We start from the raw sequence: 18,740 nt of genomic DNA, 5'->3' as shown, positions 1-18,740 counted from the left end.
GGAGGCTTTTTTGCCTGGGGCGGCAAAAAAGCCAGAGCCGGCCCTGCTGACACCCCTGAGCTGAAGCCCAAAGCCTGAGCCCTACCACCCCTGGGAAGATGGGGAACTCACCGGCTGCCTGCTCCTACAGCGTTGTGCCCCAGGTGACTCCAGAGGGTGGCCCCAGCAACCAACACCAAGGCAGTGCATCCAGGAGCACCAGGGAGGAGGAGGAGGCACTACTTTGCCCTCCCCACCCCTTCTAATCACAGCCCAGGGGGCTGTCATGGCCACAAGAAAAGCCCCTGGTGACTGCATGTGGCCACATTTGAGAAATACTGATTTAGACACATAGCCCAGCTGTGAGGGCCCAGAGAGAGCTCTGAGTCAATGATGCCCAAATTATGGGCCGGAGTGAAAGGTAGGGTTGCCAATTTTGGTTGGAGGTATTCCTGGAGCTTTCATCAGATGACATAACCTTCAATTAAAGATTAATCTTTAATTCCTGGAGACTCCTGGACAATCCTGGAGGGTTGGCAACCCTAGTGACAGGCAGGATGATGGTATTGTCCACAGTGATTGAGAAAGGAGGTAGTGGCTGGGGCGGGAGGTGCTTATGGGGCTTTTTTTTAGCCATGTTGTGGTTGAGCTGATGGCTAGACATCCATGAGGAGATGGCAGAGAGACAGGCTTAGATTTTAGTTTGGACAGAAGGAGACAGGTGTGGAGTACAAAGCTACATCAGTGAGTTGTCAGCAGGTAGTTGAATTTGTGTTTTGCGGATGAGATTACCCAGAGATAAGTGATTTAGGGATCTTCTAGATGAGAAATTTGCACCATTTTAATTTAAGGTGTTGTTTTATATTGATTTAGTTAAGCAAAAGTCTAGAGGGGGGTGGAATCTTAGTTCCATTTAGTTTAAATCAATTAGGAATCTGTTTAATCTAAACCAAAATAAGTGTGTTTACATAGGGCTTTGCAGCAGTTTAACTAAATTGGTTGAAAACGTGATTTGTTAAATCAGTTCAACTTTCTTGTGTAGATGAGATACAGAGTGTCCACAGAGCTGGACTGTCATTAATGTAGAATTGGGATCTCTGTCTCCCTGGCATCCTTTTGACAACTTGTGTTTATACATACAGCTCTGTCTGCCCTCTGCAGGATCAACCTCTCCACCCTCCCCCCACCCAGCACTGCTCAGCCACATACACTTCTTCCACCAGGAGACCATACAGCCATTCACTCAGAGCCAGATTCTCAAAGGTAATAGTAACCTAAAGATGTAGATAGGTGCCCCGTGGGCTTCAATGGGAATTTGGTGTCCAGGTGCTTTTGAAAATCCCACTAGGCCTTTATCTGTATATCTAGGCACCCCATTACCTTTAAAAATCCAGCTCACTATGGTGTGTCCCCTCTTCCTGCCCAGTATCACCCCACTGGCCTCTCAGCCAGTAATGTGAGAATACTAAATCACTAAATTGAGTTAAATACAATCCAGGTAACTATCCAGTGAAGACTAGGCCTCAGTTTATCAGTTAAGGAAATAGGTTGTTTGCACAGTGCTATTGGGTAACTCTGGTATCCTTTCTTAATTCCAGAATATGGGGTTGGGCTTTGGGAGTAATAAGGAATGTTTAATCCGCATTTACCATCAATTCCTTCTTCAAGTAAACATATCAGTAAAGCAGATCTTCTATTTTCCCTTGCCTGCCATGCCTTGATAGCAACCAGGGGAATTTGTGACTAGGGCCTCGTCTACACTAAAAAGCTTTGTCAGTATAAAAATGTCATAAAAATCATATCCCTAACCAATACTGCTATACTGGCAAAAAATTCTAGCATAGACCTGACCTAGAATGAGTGAAAAAAGTGTTTTTCCTCTTCTATTTCCCATGTTTTGTCTAATGTGTGAACCATTGCAGTAACATCTACAGCTTGAGAAGTACAAATTTTTGTTCTTTAAATTGTTGATTACAGTTCATTAGCATTATTTTTTGCCTTAAGTGTATTCTAGTTGTGCTCTTTTTCTCTGGGGTTATAGCTCTGGTGCTGGTAAGTGGAAGAGCTGTTCAATTCAAATAGAACTTTGACTGCAGAATACAAAATACAGATGTCACGTCTTACATCCTGGGTTATATAATTCTGCCAAAGCAAGATGATGGGAGCTGGGGGAGGAGGTGAAGGGAGACAGAAATCAGAATAGCCTATACTTTACAAAAGCTTTTTTCTCCCACTTGACCTGTGTGAGTTTGGCGTTTTACCTTGCATGAAATCCAGATACTGTGCAAGGTACAAAGCTTTTTATTGTATTAATAGAAAATGCTTTCGTGTGTGAAAGTAGAAGCTTAATGTTAATCTGTCCTGAGGTGAAAAAAATTCTATTCTATTTACTACATAGGATATAAATTGTTTATAATATTAAAAGAACCAAAGAGGCAAAATTTAAAAACCAATAGGAAGTGCTATTTCATTTGCAGAGGGAGGTCTCATAAAACACCAGAGAACCTACACAGAGAAGGCACTCAGTGCAATAAATACCAGATACTAATTGGCATTTCTGCTCCTCTTTCTCTACAATGCGTGTGCTGCATGCAGGTTAAATGGAGTTTCTCTGGTTTTAGTGCAGTCTTCATAAGCCTTTCCGTTTTGCTCGTGCTGTTTACAATATTTCCAACCCAAAATGTTAAAAATAAAATAAAATCATGAATTAAAAAACAAAACAAACTAAAAACTCTCTCATGATTTTTAAGGCACTGTGCATTCTTACTATGCATTCTTACTTGTCTTCTGGTTTCTGAGCCTTTAATGTGCAAGTGCTTGGATCACATTTATAATCTTCTTCCTGCAGCCGTGAGAGCTAAAAACATTCTTTTTTTGTAAATGAAAACTGAGCTTCTCATGTAATCACTTGTTTCCAGGAGCCAGGGGCCGAGCTGTAAGAACAATACCACAAAGTGTTTGACTGTAACGCTGCTGTTTGTCTTTTCAGAGAAAGATGGCTGAATAGCCTTGGAAAGGGATGTGTGTGTGTGTGTGTGTGTGATCTCATCTCATCCACCCCTCCCTTAGCCCCAACATAAGCAAAACAAGAAGACCGGAGGCAGAATTACCCTCACAAAGAATAATTCCCCCAAGATTCATTATAACATGAGGAAAGAGAAGGGCAACTGTAGTTTTTCCCCCCAGGTCTGAAGGTGGGTTGGGAGAGGAATCTTTGCTGTTTGATAAACAAACTAAGGATAGAGTGTGTGTGTGTGTAATGTCATCCCCTACAGTAGGGTGACCAGATAGCAAGAGTGAAAAATTGGGACAGGGGTGGGGGGTAATAGGAGACCATATAAAAAAAAGCCCCAAATACCGGGACTGTCCCCATAAAATTGGGACATCTGGTCACCCTACCCTGCAGTGCCCTGGATAGGCCTCACTTTCTATAATGCTACATAGTGTAATTTCATATTTTGTTCATGTAACCGTATTGAGGCTTAGAGAAAAGGGACCACTGACTAAATGAACCATGTTTTTGCAGAGGTGACTAAGATAGGAAGGGGAAAGGCAGTAGATTTATACAGCTACCTCCACCCCCAAAACTAACAGATACACAAGGGAAAAAGTACACGTTCTGTAATGGGGCTCCACCTGGTGGTTCAATGTGCACCACTCAGAGAGATGCAAAAAGCCTCGTCTGGCCTCTGTCATGCAAGAATATTCTCTTTAGTTCATTTCCGCCTTTCCCTCCTACTGTTTGTTATTCACTGCATCTTGTTCCAAATAATACTGTCACCTCTTTGGGGCAGGGATTGTGTGTGTGTGTTTATACAGGGCTCTAAACAACAGGGTCCCTGTCTGATTTGGGGCCTTAGGGTAAATGATGATGATAATAAGAGCAGTGTTTTATCCAGTTCTGTTTTAAACATCCCATGCCACGAGGTTTCCATCACTTCCTTATGGTCACAACTGACCGTAAGCTGATCGAGCGCCCTGCATTTGACTACATTGTGGACAATGTAATTTTTACATGGAAATTCATAAATTGTCTTCCTAGAACTGATCACTGTTCATCTAGTCCAGCATCCAGCAAAGGCGCTACCTAATGCTTCAGAGGAAGGGTGAGGAAAAATCCATAATACAGCTGGCTAATTTATGCAATGCTTTCCAACACAGGAGGGGAAACCTTTCCTTCCTGATCTCCCTGCAGAGCAGTTAATGCCCTGAAGCATAAGGTTTGATCACACTCTGTGCCAACTGGTGATGTTCCAGATCACAGGGAATGAGATGTCAAACTTCATTTTTTTAAAGTGAAGAGTAGCTAATTGGGGCAAGCAAACAGAAGGGCAAGAACAAAAACATTAAACACATGGACAATATTCAGCCTCACATTAATGCTCTGTATAATTGTTTCCTGTAGATCATTCTAGGGCAGCTACAGAGGTACCTTCCTCCTGCATCAGTATAACAAAGCTCACCAACCTTCTATGTTTCCCATTATCCTTGTGGATTCTGGGGCTAATGCCGACAGAACCATTCCTGGAAGATGTCCGCCTGTGAAGTGAGAGAAATACCGTTCAGTTCTCCATTTGGCACACACAGGCTACACCAGGAAGATTCTTGGGGGAAGCTCGGGGGAATGATGTGAGAGTGAGGGATTGTAGCAAGGGTGGTGAAAAGGAACTCCTGAGGCTACATGATGATGATTCACGCGCCAGGAGCCTTTTCAGTGGATCAAGACGGAAGGAACTAGCGTGGGAAATTTCTGAGAGACTCATTTTGCTAGCTAAGGAGATTACAGAATTGCATCCTCCCTTTTGTAGGCAGTGTCTGCCCCTTTTTGTCTTTACATTTCCCATTGTTGCTGGTGGTAGTGCTAGTGTAGACAGGACACTGGTGTTTTTACTGTGTCATCTCACCCTGCCCAGAGCCGATCTAGATAACGTGGTGGTAAAAATGCCAGCAGTAGCCTGGACCATGTCTATACTGGCGCGTCCACCATGGCTGCCACCATAGGAAAGCTTTAAGCAATAAAGTCTAGTGTAGAAAAGGTCTACAATAATCTGAATGCATTGAGATGCGGGCGTGGTCTCGGGCCCGGGTTTAGAGGGATGGGGAATCTAGCTGGTTTGTGAAATTACAGTAAAGCTAGGCTGTGGCTGTTTTGGAAAGCCCTCTGAAATGTTATCAGCCAGAATCTGCAATCAAGCTTGTTGAGCTGTTCTCTCTCCTCTCTACACCAATAGTTGCTTCTGTTCGTTGTGGTGTTAAATGCGACTGCAATAAAGAGACTTTGTTGTGGTCTCTGCAGAGCTGCTTTTGCTAGTGTTTGACTGATCACTTGAATAAAAGACTTCACCTGGAAAGGTGTGTATGTACTTGCTAGTGCATGTACATCAGATTCAGCTAGGAACAGGCAGTCCTAAGGGGTTCAGTTCTTGCACAGAGAAGGTGTTGTCCCTGATCTGCAATACAACATGCTTTTCTGCTAATGCTTTTTTACTGTGGGGACAACAGGCCCCTGTCATTCCAACAATACTGGATCCATTAGAGCAGGGGTTGGCAACCTTTCAGAAGTGGTGTGCCGAGTCTTCATTTATTCACTCTAATTTAAGGTTTCGCGTGCCAGTAATACATTTTAACGTTTTTAGAAAGTCCCTTTCTATAAGTCTCTAATATATAACTAAACTATTGTTGTATGTAAAGAAAATAAGGTTTTTAAAATGTTTAAGAAGCTTCATTTAAAATTAAATTAAAATGCAGAGTCCCCCGGACCGGTTGCCAGGACCCGGGCAGTGTGAGTGCCACTGAAAATCAGCTCACGTGCCGCCTTTGGCACGCATGCCATAGGTTGCCTACCCCTGCATTAGAGCTATGCACAGAAACAGCACCACATCAGTCTGGACCCTTAGGCCAGTCCTGGGTTGTGTCTCAGGAAGTGGCCAATACCTGATGCTTCAGAGGAAAAACAAACTCATAATGTAGCTGGCCAATCTGTGTAATGCTGTACCATAGGGGCTGGGGGAAGAGTGGTTGCTTCCTAATCACAATACAGCTGGCCAGCTCACGCTCTGAAGAGTCTCTTACCTACAGAGCTTCACGTATCATTGATGGTAACAACATTACCCAGCACTTACAAGTTTTGGATTGTGCTGTCCGGGTACAATCTTCTGTTAGCAGAGCCTTCCTAAGCGGGCTCCACAGGAGTTTTAGGGGGAACCAGACTGAATAACCTCACACCCACCACTGTCCTGATACAAAAACACAAGAATCCCCTACTTCCCCCCACATTTAAATCTCCAGGGCTACAGCCCAGTCCAAAATTCCAGATGCAAATTGAACTTGAGTATAACATTCAAAGGTTCAGGCTCCTCTGGTGCTCGAAGGAATAGAGTGTTACCTTGCAGTTATTAGCTGCTGGTAGTCATTTCAAAGCCATTTGTTTTCAGAAAGCTGTACCATAGCAAATTGCAGCAAGGAATTTATTTCTGGCCTGGAGTGCCTCTAAATCCCCCAGATAATTCTCATGTGCAAGCTCTTTTGAAATGGTAGATATAAATATATTTATTTCAAAATTCCATATAGTGATATTTCTAGGACTGCACATTTAGGGTGGCAAAGAACTTGTTTGTAGACGGGGGTGTGTGTGAAAGGATGTTGTCCTAGCCACCCCACAAACCCACTCTACTTAATTTATTCATCGCTCTGAATTCCTGAAATCCGTAAATGCTGATCAGAGTTAAAACACATCAGAGACAGAAGAAGCATACACTATCCTCCAGAAACACATCAACGCTGGAATACGCAAAGGTACGCGGGGTACCATGAGGATAAAGATAACAGAAAGCCACTGCTATTCAGCTGGGACAGCAAAGTCCTTCCATGAGGAGGTGTCACACTCCCACCCAAACCAACAATCTCAGGCCTCGCTTCCGGCTGGACAGACGCTGTCAAGTGTCGCTCTGACCCCACATCTGCACAGGGCTGGTGCTGCCCAATCCATGCCTGCATATGAGAAATACCAGATGGGTCCCAAGAGCCTTGTTACCACTCTTGATTGTCCTTGCTGCTCAGCTGTAAGACCTCTAAAGAGTGATTTCCAGCTGAGACCAGCCCAATGCAGCTCATGAGGTGGGGGGAAAGGGGCCTTCATTCTGGCTAATCTGAACCAAATCTCCCCTGGAGGAGTGCAGCTGCTGCACCAGCCTTGAAGAGTATGTTAGGTCATTGCTTTCCCCCCCTCCCCATCTGTCAAGGGCTCTAAGTGCTACCCAGGAGAAATCTTTGTACTCGGGGGAGTGCAGTGATTGCTACTGGGCCTGCTCCCTGTATGGGTGCCCAAGGGGGGAGGGAGACTCCTTCTTTTTTGTACCTGTGCAGGGTTGGGCACAGTATGTTGCTAAAATAAAGGGTGCTTAAGAGCAAATCTCACTAGCGCAACCCCTCAAAATCAATAAAATTACCTGTAAAGACAATACATAGTACATCTACAGCTACATCTGCCTTCCTATGTATTGCCAGTGCCCCATCCAGCATGCAAAGCACACTCTGCTTCCCCATCACCTGCTCCAGCCAACACACAACCCTAGCGAGCCAAGGGCTATATATAGTGTGGCCATCAATTGACTGATGTAACACCAGCCTAGCAGTTTACAACAACCACAGAGGCAGGGAGGAGTCCAGCCGAAAAGCAGAAGGCAGCCGTGTCTACCAGGAACAGCCTGCTTGCTGCATTGTGTTTCCCACCCTGCTGCCTCCCCGCCTCTTCCCTTGCAAAAGGAAAGGGAGAAACGACGTCTCAGTTGTGGAGATACCTGACCAAAAACATCTCTCGTCTGTTGGCGTGTCAGATCTGGTTGTTTTCTTACAGCCTTTGACCCTATCATGGCCGCCAGTCTAAATGCCATCTTCCTTCTTCTCTGGCTCCTTCAGCGTGGAGGTAAAAAGTGCTTTCTGTTCCTTTTGTTTATGCTTCCATTTGGTCACATTACGGCATTTTTTCAGCTGGTGTCTTTTGTTAATTTCCAGAGAGCCCCCTCTAGGAACTTGCACATTCCTGGTATTTCTGTCTTTTTAACATTCTGTCTTTTAAGAACTCATAACGAAAATCCGGAAGAGAGGGGGAATATGGAAGTAGTGCCATGTAACCTACATTAAATGGTTCAGGTTCTCTGTGGCAAGTTCTTCTCAAGCTAATGGCTCCAGGGATTGACAGGAGGGTAGGTATTGGTATCGGCCCTGCATTGCGACAGTGGCACTTTGTAATGGCTTGTGTGAAAGCCAGGTTCATGTAAACCTTGGCATTGTTATACAGGGTGGACTGAAGATGAGGATGATGAATGATCATGCCCTAGACTCGAGAGTGGGGAGAGACCACTCAGTGACAGAAAATTAGCTCCACTGGCAAATAGAAAGAAAAAGCAATTGGCTGGAGCAGCTCTGATGATTTTTTGATAACTTTTAAAATGCTTTTGCCACTCCTCCGCTCCTATTGTTCTCTATTCATTATTATGTCAAATGCTTTGAGATGGGAATTGCAGGTGCTAACATAAACAGATCAAAGGTTGTCTAGTGTTTAGAACTTGACTCGTGATGTCAAAGGGACGGGGGCATATACCCTGTGAAATGGGCTTTCTATTGGCATTTTCACAATATATGGTGTTCCCCTTGAGCTTTTTTGTTCTTTATGCTAAACAAAAAAGGGAACAAGCCTAGAGGCAGCGTCTCCTCTTTGCTTCTGCAGCCTCTGTTGTAACTTCCTATATATCACCACATGGTAAATTGCAGAAGCAGATATCCTTCCAATTGCCTGACAACAATCACGGGAACGATTTCCCCTCTCTCTTAAAGAGATATTATCATGCATGGCTACTTCAGGTCTTCACAGTTCTGCCAATAGTTCCTGTATCTTATGTGCTGACTCGCCCTTTGCTTTGCTGTTTTAGAGTGGCAAAAGTTTTGAGTGATGAAGCTGCATCCTCTTAATATTTTTCACGGTCTCAATACTGGCATGCACAGTGTGTGCAATTTCCTTCCTCACTCTCACACCCCACGTACCCAAATACACAGTTACACTGACACACACATTTGCACACTGACACAGAGGCATAGGATTTTAGAGGAGGTGTTATACGAAACATCAAACCAGAGTTAATTTCCACTTTTGTTAGCCATAACATATTCTCACACACTGAGTAATCAGTCCACTTCCTCCTTTCTTCCGCCTTTCAGCATGCTAGAGTTTTAGAGAAGAACTCACAAAGAAAAAGGGGAAGCCTGGGATTGCAAGTGTATCTAAAACCACACAATATTTATCTAATGGACTCTATAGACCACACAGGAGTTGCCTTGCCAAAACATACCAGTGGTCCATGTAGTCCAGTATCATCCTGTCTCTGACAATAGCCAATCCTGGATGCAGCAAAGCTGGGTGCAACCCCCATGATAATGCATCTAATTGTGTGTGTGTAAGCGAGAGAGCAAGTGTGTAATGCTAATGATTATCTCCTATTGTCTAGGATGGCAGGTTGCAGGACAGAAGGTCTCAGTAAAACAAACCCCCCTGATCCAGGTCGCTTTTGCCAATGAAAAGGTATCGATGAAGTGCCTGGTCAGCTACCCCTACATGAAGGAATACACCACCTTCACAATCCATTATTACTGGGTGAACTCAGAAGGCAAGAGAGTCACCATCAAAAATTGTCCCGTATCTGAAGCAATCCCCACTGGACAGATGAACCAGACAACAGAGAAGGATTACCCACATACAATTGGGCCATCAGAAAACCCCCCTGCTACTGGCACCTACTACTGCGAGGCCGTGTGGAAAAGCACAACAGAAAAAGGAAATGGGGTATTCATCCTTGTTAGAGGTAAGCTCCGACTGCGCCTCACCTAGCCAATGAGAGATCAGAAGAAGAGGTTTGAAAGGCAAAATCTGGCTGGAGTTTCCCCATAAAGGGGTGATTTTTTTTTTTTTTGCCCTTTTTTTCTTTACATCAAAACAAGGTAGAAACTAGTAATACCTAGCACTTGGGTAGCACTTTTCATCTACAGATGTCAAAGTGTTTTACAAAGGAGGTAAATAGCATTATCCCCATCTTACAGATGGGGAAATGGAGGCACAGAGAGGCGCAGGCCTGGTTTACACTACAAAGTGTTGCCAACATAGCTATGTCAGCTAGGAGTGCCACCTTACTCTAATCCGTACAAAATGCAACTGCAAATATCATCTTCTTTGCCTGCTGTTCTGATCACATAACCTCCTCTTTGGAGCTCTCCACTGGCTCCCTGTCTTACACCATATCAAACTCATTCTTTTAGCCCTCACTTTCAAGGCACTTTCATGGCTTTGCCACCCCCTGCTTATCCACGTCTGTCACATGTCCCTGTTTCCTGCGCTCCACCGTACCACCCGTGTCTTCCCCAGTCTACTTCTCCCACAGAGTCTTGTGTTGAACTGTGTGTGGGAGTGGGGGTGGGGGTGGGGGTGTGGAGGGGGTGGGGATGGGTTCAGGACTGGAGCAGCAGAAGGTGAGGTGTCAGGCATGAGGTACAGTGGCAAAGTTGGAGGCGTTGGGAAAGCTTGCAAGGGCCTACCTGTACCTGATTCTGTCTATCACTATCAGTCTTCGTTTTGGGACCTTTCACATTCACCCAGGATGTGATTTAAAAGAAAACATATATTAAAAGATATGTTCTTCAGAGCTGCTTGTGAGTTTTAGCCCTCTGACAGCTATTGAATGGAAAACTTGGGGGTAAAAATGAACAGTGGGTTCTCACCTCCACTCATGCCATGAATCGTTTGCCTTCTTCCTCACAGACACAGGGTACAGAGAGCCCTCTCCGGGCACATGGAAATTTCTCATCGCTCTTACCACTATCCTCACCATACTGAGCATCACTGGAACAGCTCTGCTGCTGTGGAAGAGAAAGGCAAGTCTTAAGATAAGTATTACAGGCGGAGCTGGTAGCGATGCCAGTAGCTAAGGTTTCTTGACACTTCCCATTATAAGACCCTATTTTCAGTAGTTAGTAACTTTACCAAACTTTAACTGTTTGGACTGAAATTTTCCATGCTGAGAGTCTACCTCAGACTGTTGGGTTTTTTTAAGTTTCAGCAAAAATGGTTCAGCCATATCAGAGAACAAGATGAAGGGTAAATATATTGTTTTGTTCATGTTGAAAGCTCCTTGTGTCAACCAGACTGTGTGTGCATTATCCCCAAAGAGCAACTGAGCGTGCTGTAGCCCAGGGCTGCCAGGCTGAGCAGGACTTCCCCTGCAATCGCTTCTCACAGCAGCTGGGGGTGGCTGTGTCACCAGGCGCAGGAACTCAGAGCCCAAAAACTCTCTCTTCTATGGTCCCAATGCTCCCTCACTGCTGGCGCCCAGGCAGTGTGGTGGAGAAGCATCCAGTCTGGAATGCAGAAGGGCAGGAGCTAGACCCCTGGGGAAGGTATGCAGTGGAGGAAACAGAATGGACAAGGAGCCTTGGGTGGATATTGAACCGGGGAAAAGGGGTGAGGGACACTGTGGGGCAGGGGGAGGGATACAGGAACTAGTTGGGCAAGGAGACTGGGGCAAAGCGAATGAGGGGAGACTGAGATGAGAAGCCCAGGGAAGGAGACTGGGACTGGCAGCTAAGGTCAGGGAAGAGTGGATCTCCAAGGAGAAGACTGGGACTAGGATGAAGGACTGGGAACAGGAGGAAAATGGGAGGTGGATCAAGGGGAGAGGAAGAATCAGGGCTGGGACAGGAACAGACTAGTGGGGTCAGGGCAGAAGGGGTCAGGTCTAGGGGAAGCAGGGGCATAAGAGTCTGTGCTCATTGGAGCATACTACTCTCCAGAACCTAGAATGGAACCTAGGATTCCTGAATCTCAACATTCCTCTGCTGCCAGCAAATATCTGTGTAACCCACTGGCAAAGTGTGTGTCTCATCCACCTCTGGTGGCTGGTCTACATAGGGGATGGCAATCTACTACTGCATTCAGTGACACCGCTAACTCAAGTGGCAAAGATCTGTGCTGTGGACTTCCTGCTTCCAGTTTTTCTGATAAACCGTGTGGGTATCAATATGATTCCACGTGATGACATTTCTGGTTTTCCATTTCGCTATTTTTAAAAACCTGGGATGTTACATACAAAAACCTACAGTAAAAACATTATTAATGTTGCAAAGTCAAGCAATTAAAACTTAGGAAATGCCAGAATTAAGTTTGCCTATGCATCCTTGAGTTGAGCCACTTATGTGTATGCCTTATGATAGCGTCTTTAGTTACATGATTACATGCTATTTTTTCCATTGGACCTCTGCCTCATCTCAGCACAGGATGGACAGTACTTACTTAATGAGCAACTATTCAATATTTTGGTTTCTCTGCATTGTTCAAGGTGTGGCCCTAGGCCTTATTTACTGCCGCCACTCAAACACTGCTCTGCAGATGAATTATTGATTTCCTTATGGACTTTTCTGTGGCATTTATAACTATAGTGTCATGACCCAAGTCCTGAACCCAGGTCTACAGGGAGGTCATCACTCTCCAACCCTCCGTTTATCAGCTTGCTGGGATTAGCTAGACCTGGCTTTCCTTGAAGCTCAGCTCATCTAGGAGTCCCAATTGGTAGAATGCTGGGCCTCCTGATTGGCCTACTCTCCCTACTTAAGCCAGAAGGAGGAACAGGAACTTGCTGGTACAACTGGTCTCCACCCTGCTTTGGGTACCTGCTCTTGTCTCCTGGTCCTGACCTCCTGGTTTCCTGACACAGCATGATTCCTGGCATAGACACCAATTCCGTGAGTGCTCCATCTTACAGGGCTTAGGGGAAGGGGTGGAGTGGGGGCAGGGCCTGAGGCGGAGCAGGGACGGGAAGAGGCGGGGTGGTTTGGCTGAAGGGGTGGAGATGGGGCAGGACCTGGGGTGGAGTGGGGGTTGAGTGCCCCCGGGGAAACTTGGAAGCCGGTACCTATGATTCCTGGTATATAACCCTTGGCTCTTGACCTTCTGGACCCTGGCTCTGAACCCTGGTTGGTGCGGGGACCCTGCCCCACATTAACTACTAGGCATGCCCTTCTCTGATATTCACCCAAGAGTTCTGAAGGAACTTAAGAAATTGCTGAACTACTAATGTGGTATGTAACCTATCACTTAAATCAGCTTCTGTACCAATAGCTAATGTGGAGGATAGCTAATGTGATGCCAATTTTTAAACAGAATCTCCAGAGGTGATCCTGGCAATTGCAGGATGGTAAGTCTAACTTCAGTACAAGGCAAACTAGTTGAAACAATAGTAAAGAACAGAATTGTCAGACACATAGATGAACATGATTTGTTGGGGAAGAGTCAACATGGCTTTTGCAAAGGGAAATCATGCCTTACCAATATACTATAATCTTTGAGGGGGTCGACAAAGATGATCCAGGGGGTGTAGTGTACTTGGACTTTCAGAAAGACTTTGACAATTTCCCTCACCAAAGGTTCTTAAATAAGCAGTCATGGGATAAGAGGGAAGGCTCTCTGCTGGATCAGCAACTGGTTAAAAGATGGGAAACAAAGGGTAGGAATAGATGGTTGGTTTTCAGAATGGAGAGAGGTAAATAGCAGTGTCCCCCAGGGGTCTGTACTGGGACCAGTGCTGTTCAATGTATTTATAAATTATCTGGAAAAAGGGTAAATGGTGAGGTGGCAAAATTTGCAGATGATACAAAATTACTCAAGATGGTTAAATCCAAAACAGACTGTGAAGAGTTACAAAGGGATCTCACTAAACTGGGTGACTGGGCAACAAACTGAAAGCTGCAATTCAATGTTCATAATGCAAAGTAATGCATATTGGAAAGCATAATCCAAATTATACATACAAAATGATGGGGTCTAAATTAGCTGTTACTACTCAAGAAAGAGATCTTGGAGTCATTGTGGATAGTTCTCTGAAAACACTCACTCAATGTGCAGCCGGAGTCAAAAAAGCAAACAGAATGTTAGGAACCATTAGAAATGGGGTAGATAATAAGACAGCAAATATCATAATGCCCTTATATAAATCCATGGTACACTGACACCCTAAATACTGCATATAGTTCTGGTCGCCCCATCTTAAAAAAGATGTATTAGAAATGGAAAAGGTACAGAGAAGGTCAACTAAAATTATTAGGGGTATGGAACAGCTTCCATATGAGACGAGATTTAAAAAACTGGGACTTTTCAGCTTGGAAAAGAGATGACTGAAGGGGGAATAAGATAGAGATCTATACAATCATGAATGGTGTGGAGAAAGTGTTATTTACTCCTTCACATAACATGAGAATCAGGGATCACCCAATGAAGTTAATAGGTGGCAGGTTTAAAACAAACCAAAGGAAGAACTTTTTCACACAACGCAATCAACCTGTAGAACTTGTTGCCGGGGATGTTGTGAAGGCCAAAACTATAACTGGGTTCAAAAAATAATTAGATAAGTTCATGGAGGATAGAACCATCAATGGCTATTAGCCAAGATGGTCAGGGATGCAACCCCTTCTCTGGGTGTCCCTAGTCTCTGACCACCGGAAGCTGGGAATGGGCGACAGGGGATGGATGCCCTGTTTTGTTCATTCCCTCTGAAGCACCTGGCATTGGCCACTTTCGGAAGACAGGAGACTGGGCTAGATGGACCATTGGTCTGACGCAGTGTGGCTTTTCTTATGTTCTTATTTGTAAGCTCTTATGAACATGGCATCAAATAAATTAGAGGAGGAATGAAGAGCTGGCCAAGACAACAGCTCTTGAATCCTGGAGCACCACTCTTTTCATAATGCAGTCAGAGACAGATTATTTTTCTGATTTAAAAAAATTACAATTATTAGACATTAATAGGAGAGAGAAATCAGGGGTGAGAACCTCTCTCCTCCTTTAGCCCAGTAAGGGAACTGGAGTGAATAAAGGAACACTAACAGTGCCGGTTCCAGTCAGGGCAGGATTTCCCCAGGGCAGGAACTGCAGAAGACAGCTACACATGTCTTCCAAGCACACTGTCACAACTCCTGGTGTGGGGGTCATGCTGGTGTGGGGTTGGTAGAGGGAGGGGCAGGACTGTAGCATGCAGCTTTGCATAGCATTCAGGAGGTGACGGGCAGCTTTCCAGGAGGCCCCCAGCCTCTCCAGTCCCCAGAGCATCCCAGGATTGGGAAGGCTGAGAGTTCTGTGCTGTGCCTTTTAAAGTTTGTCTACACATGAAAATTAATCCGGAATAAGGTAAAGTGTGACTCCAAAATGGATTTTGGAGCTAATTTGGAGTAAGGCACTCCTTCTGGATTAAGAGCATCCACACATGGTGTTAATCAGGAATAGCTATTCTGGAATAACTCCCCTGTAGGCAAGCATCACAGGCTAGGTCTACACTACGGGGGAGGGTCGACCTAAGATACGCAACTTCAGCTACATGAATAGCGTAGCTGAAGTTGCGTATTTTAGGTCGACTTACCTGGCTGTGAGGACGGCGGCGAGTTGACCGCTGCCGCGCTGCCGTCGACTCCGCTTCCGCCTCTTGCCGCGGTGGATTTCCGGAGTCGACGGCAGAGCGATCAGGAATCGATTTTATCGCGTCTTCACTAGACGCGATAAGTCGATCCCCAATAGATCGATTGCTACCCGCCGATCCGGTGGGTAGTGAAGACGTGCCCACAGACTCCAAGTCAGTGCAGGAGGGAGCTCAGGGATCAGCGTTTAGGAAAATTGTCAGGCTTTTCATTTTCCATTGTAGGCAAGTATGTTTGACCCTCTTTATCTTGTGGGGCTGCTCCTCTGCCTCAGGACTCTGCAGTACTACCTATCTCAAAGGTTCAAACATCATGAGATACCTCCTTCCCCCTCAAACAATCATGGGTTTGAGATGGAAAAAAAATTGATTAATTTTTTTTATTTGTCTTCTGATTATTCCAGTGTTGCTAATTCACAGATTTTATTGTGAATCTTGCAATATGCGGTGCTTTGCTTAAAACCCCAGCTCCTGGAGTTATGTGATTACAAGAGAATCTCAGCTTTCACTTTTTTTTTAAAAAAAAGGTAAGTTTCTAGGCCTCAAAGGTTGTGGTGTTTGAAAATGTGGAAACCAAAAGAACCAACATTTTTATTATTTTTAATCTCATGATTTTTAAACCAGTCTCATCTTTCTGAGCACTTGGGGTTGGCAATGCGCTTTAAGCTTTAGATAAGCTGCCTGGTCACAGTCCATATATGAGATCATTTCAAGTTGAAAATTCAATCTAAAATTCATCACACACACACACACACACACACACACACACACACACACACACACACACACACACACACACACAACGGTTGCCAATTTTGGTTGGAGATATTCCTGGAAGTCCCATCGCATGACATAATATTTAATTAAAGATTAATCTTTAATTCCTGGAGACTCCAGGCCAATCCTGAAAAGTTGGCCACCCACCCCCTTCCCTTCTAAGAAGGAGACTTCACTTTCTCTCCTCTCTATCTCGGGGTGGGAGAGACGTCATTCTTTCCTACTTCTGTTCTCCTCAGAACTCATCACTTACCTTTCTCTGGTCACAATTTCCTAATCCCAGTATTGCCTGCCCCAAAACAGTCAAAAATAATGAGTCCCCGCCCCAAGTGAGATTGGCTTAGATAACGAGATTTCTAAAAATAATAAAGGTGGGACTCTTTTTATTTGTCTTCTATGTTTGGTGCTGTTTGTACTCACACTTCTGAGTTTTTCTCTACACTTGTGAGGGCTAGACACTTCCTTTTTTTTTTTTTTTAATGAAAGCTGAGATTGTGGTGTATTCACATGACTTCAGTAGCTGGGGCTTTTGGAAAAACTCCAAACAGCATGAGACTTGCAATAAAATGGCAACACTGCACCCATCCCCCCAGTGACCTCCCCCATCTTTCCTCCCTTGCCATTTTATCTCAGGTTCCTTCCTGCCCTCTGCTTCTTCTAGGGTGACCAGATGTCCCGATTTTATAGGGACAGTCCCAATTTTTAGGTCTTTTTCTTATATAGGCTCCTATTACCCCCAACCCTCATCCCGATTTTTCACACTTGCTGTCTGGTCACCCTAGCTTCTTCCACAGTCTCCTTTACTTTCCCCTCAGTCCCTCTGCTGCTACCACTCTCCCTCCTTAGCTCTCTAGATTGTCCTGTCCTCCTATATTCACCTACTCCACCCCCACCCTACCTGCCAGTGTCCTTCCCTGTGCCCCGTAATCACCTCCTCTTTGCATGGCCCCTCCCTGTCTCCTGACAGCACACACCTTTGCTAAAATGTAGCCTGACTTTAAGTCTCATTGGAGACACTAGGAGGTGGTGGCCCTCTTTTCTAGGGTCAACCTAACTGCTACCTGCACAGGCTGTAGGGAAATGGTAGCCATCTTAATTAAGAGCAGCCTGGCATCAGGCCCACTAATGGGGTATGGGAAATGGTGGCCATTTTGGGAAAGGGCAAAACTTTGTGAGGTTGCTCTGTTCATCCCTACATCACAAGAGGCTTCAAGTCAAAATACCCAACATGAGTCTCACAACAAAAATGTGATTGCTGGCAACTCTCTAAAGTCACAATCTCCCCCCAGTGTCCTGTGGGTCCTGAAGCAGGGGAGCAGCCTGTGTGAGACTACAGCCTTGCCCCCTGTGCCTCATCAGGGTGCTCACCTAGCTCAGGCCTCTATGATGTCTCTTTTCAGAGTAGCAGCCGTGTTAGTCTGTATCCTCAAAAAGAACAGGAGTACTTGTGGCACCTTAGAGAATAACAAATTTATTTGAGCATAAGCTTTCGTGGGCTACAGCCTACTTCATCGGATGCATAAAATGGAACACACAGAAAGAAGATATTTATACATACAGAGAACATGAAAAGGTGGGAGTAGTCAGACCAACTGTAAGAGGCCAATCAATTGAGATGAGCTATCAGCAGCAGAAGAAAAAAACCTTTGATGTGATAATCGAGATGACACATAGAAGGTGTGAGGAGAACTTAACATGGGGAAATAGATTCAATTAGTATAATGACCCAACCATTCCCAGTTTCTGTTCAAACCTAAGTTAATTGTATCTAATTTGCATATTAATTCAAGTTCAGCAGTCTCTCTTTGGAGTCTGTTTTTGAAGTTTTTTTGTTGCAAAATTGCCACCTTCAAGTCGGTCACTGAGTGGTTAGAGAGGTTGAAGTGTTCTCCCACTGGTTTTTGAATGTTATGATTCCTGATGTCAGATTTGTGTCCATTTATTCTTTTGCGTAGAGACTGTCCAGTTTGGCCAATGTATATAGCAGAGGGGCATTGCTGGCACATGATGGCATATATCACGTTGGTAGATGTGCAGGTGAACGAGCCCCTGATGGCGTGGCTGATGTGATTAGGTCCTATGATGGTGTTACTTGAATAGATATGTGGACAGAGTTGGCATCGGGCTTTGTTGCAAGGATAGGTTCTTGAGTTAGTTTTTATGTTGTATGGTGTGTGGTTGCTGGTGAGTATTTGTTTCAGGTTGGGGGGCTGTCTGTAAGCGAGGACTGGTCTGTCTCCCAAGATCTATGAGAGTGAGGGATCATCTTTCAGGATAGGTTGTAGATCCTTGATGATGCACTGGAGAGGTTTTAGTTGGGGGCTGAAGGTGACGGCTAGTGGCGTTCTGTTATTTTCTTTGTTGGGCCTGTCCTGTAGTAGGGTGACTTCTGGGTACTCTTTTGACTCTGTCAATCTGTTTTTTCACTTCAGCAGGTGGGTATTGTAGTTTTAAGAATGCTTGATAGAGATCTTGTAGGTG

General features: G+C 44.9%; 1 protein-coding gene across 1 annotated transcript in view; it reads left to right on the top strand.

Annotated features, from left to right (window-relative positions):
- The first annotated feature begins 7,848 nt into the window (after nt 1-7,848).
- NFAM1 (NFAT activating protein with ITAM motif 1) overlaps nt 7,849-18,740 on the top strand; it is a 20,120-nt gene continuing 9,228 nt past the window's right edge. The window contains exons 1-3 of the mRNA XM_024213116.1: nt 7,849-7,903; nt 9,483-9,836; nt 10,787-10,899. Coding sequence (XP_024068884.1) covers nt 7,849-7,903; nt 9,483-9,836; nt 10,787-10,899 — 522 coding nt within the window. The remainder of the gene's footprint in view (nt 7,904-9,482; nt 9,837-10,786; nt 10,900-18,740) is intronic.

Source organism: Terrapene carolina, unplaced genomic scaffold, assembly GCF_002925995.2.
Source record: "Terrapene carolina triunguis isolate 2854851 unplaced genomic scaffold, T_m_triunguis-2.0 Scaffold1018, whole genome shotgun sequence".
Taxonomy (NCBI): domain Eukaryota; kingdom Metazoa; phylum Chordata; order Testudines; family Emydidae; genus Terrapene; species Terrapene triunguis.
Note: the sequence above shows the minus strand (reverse complement) of the source record. Positions and strands in the feature narration are given on the sequence as shown.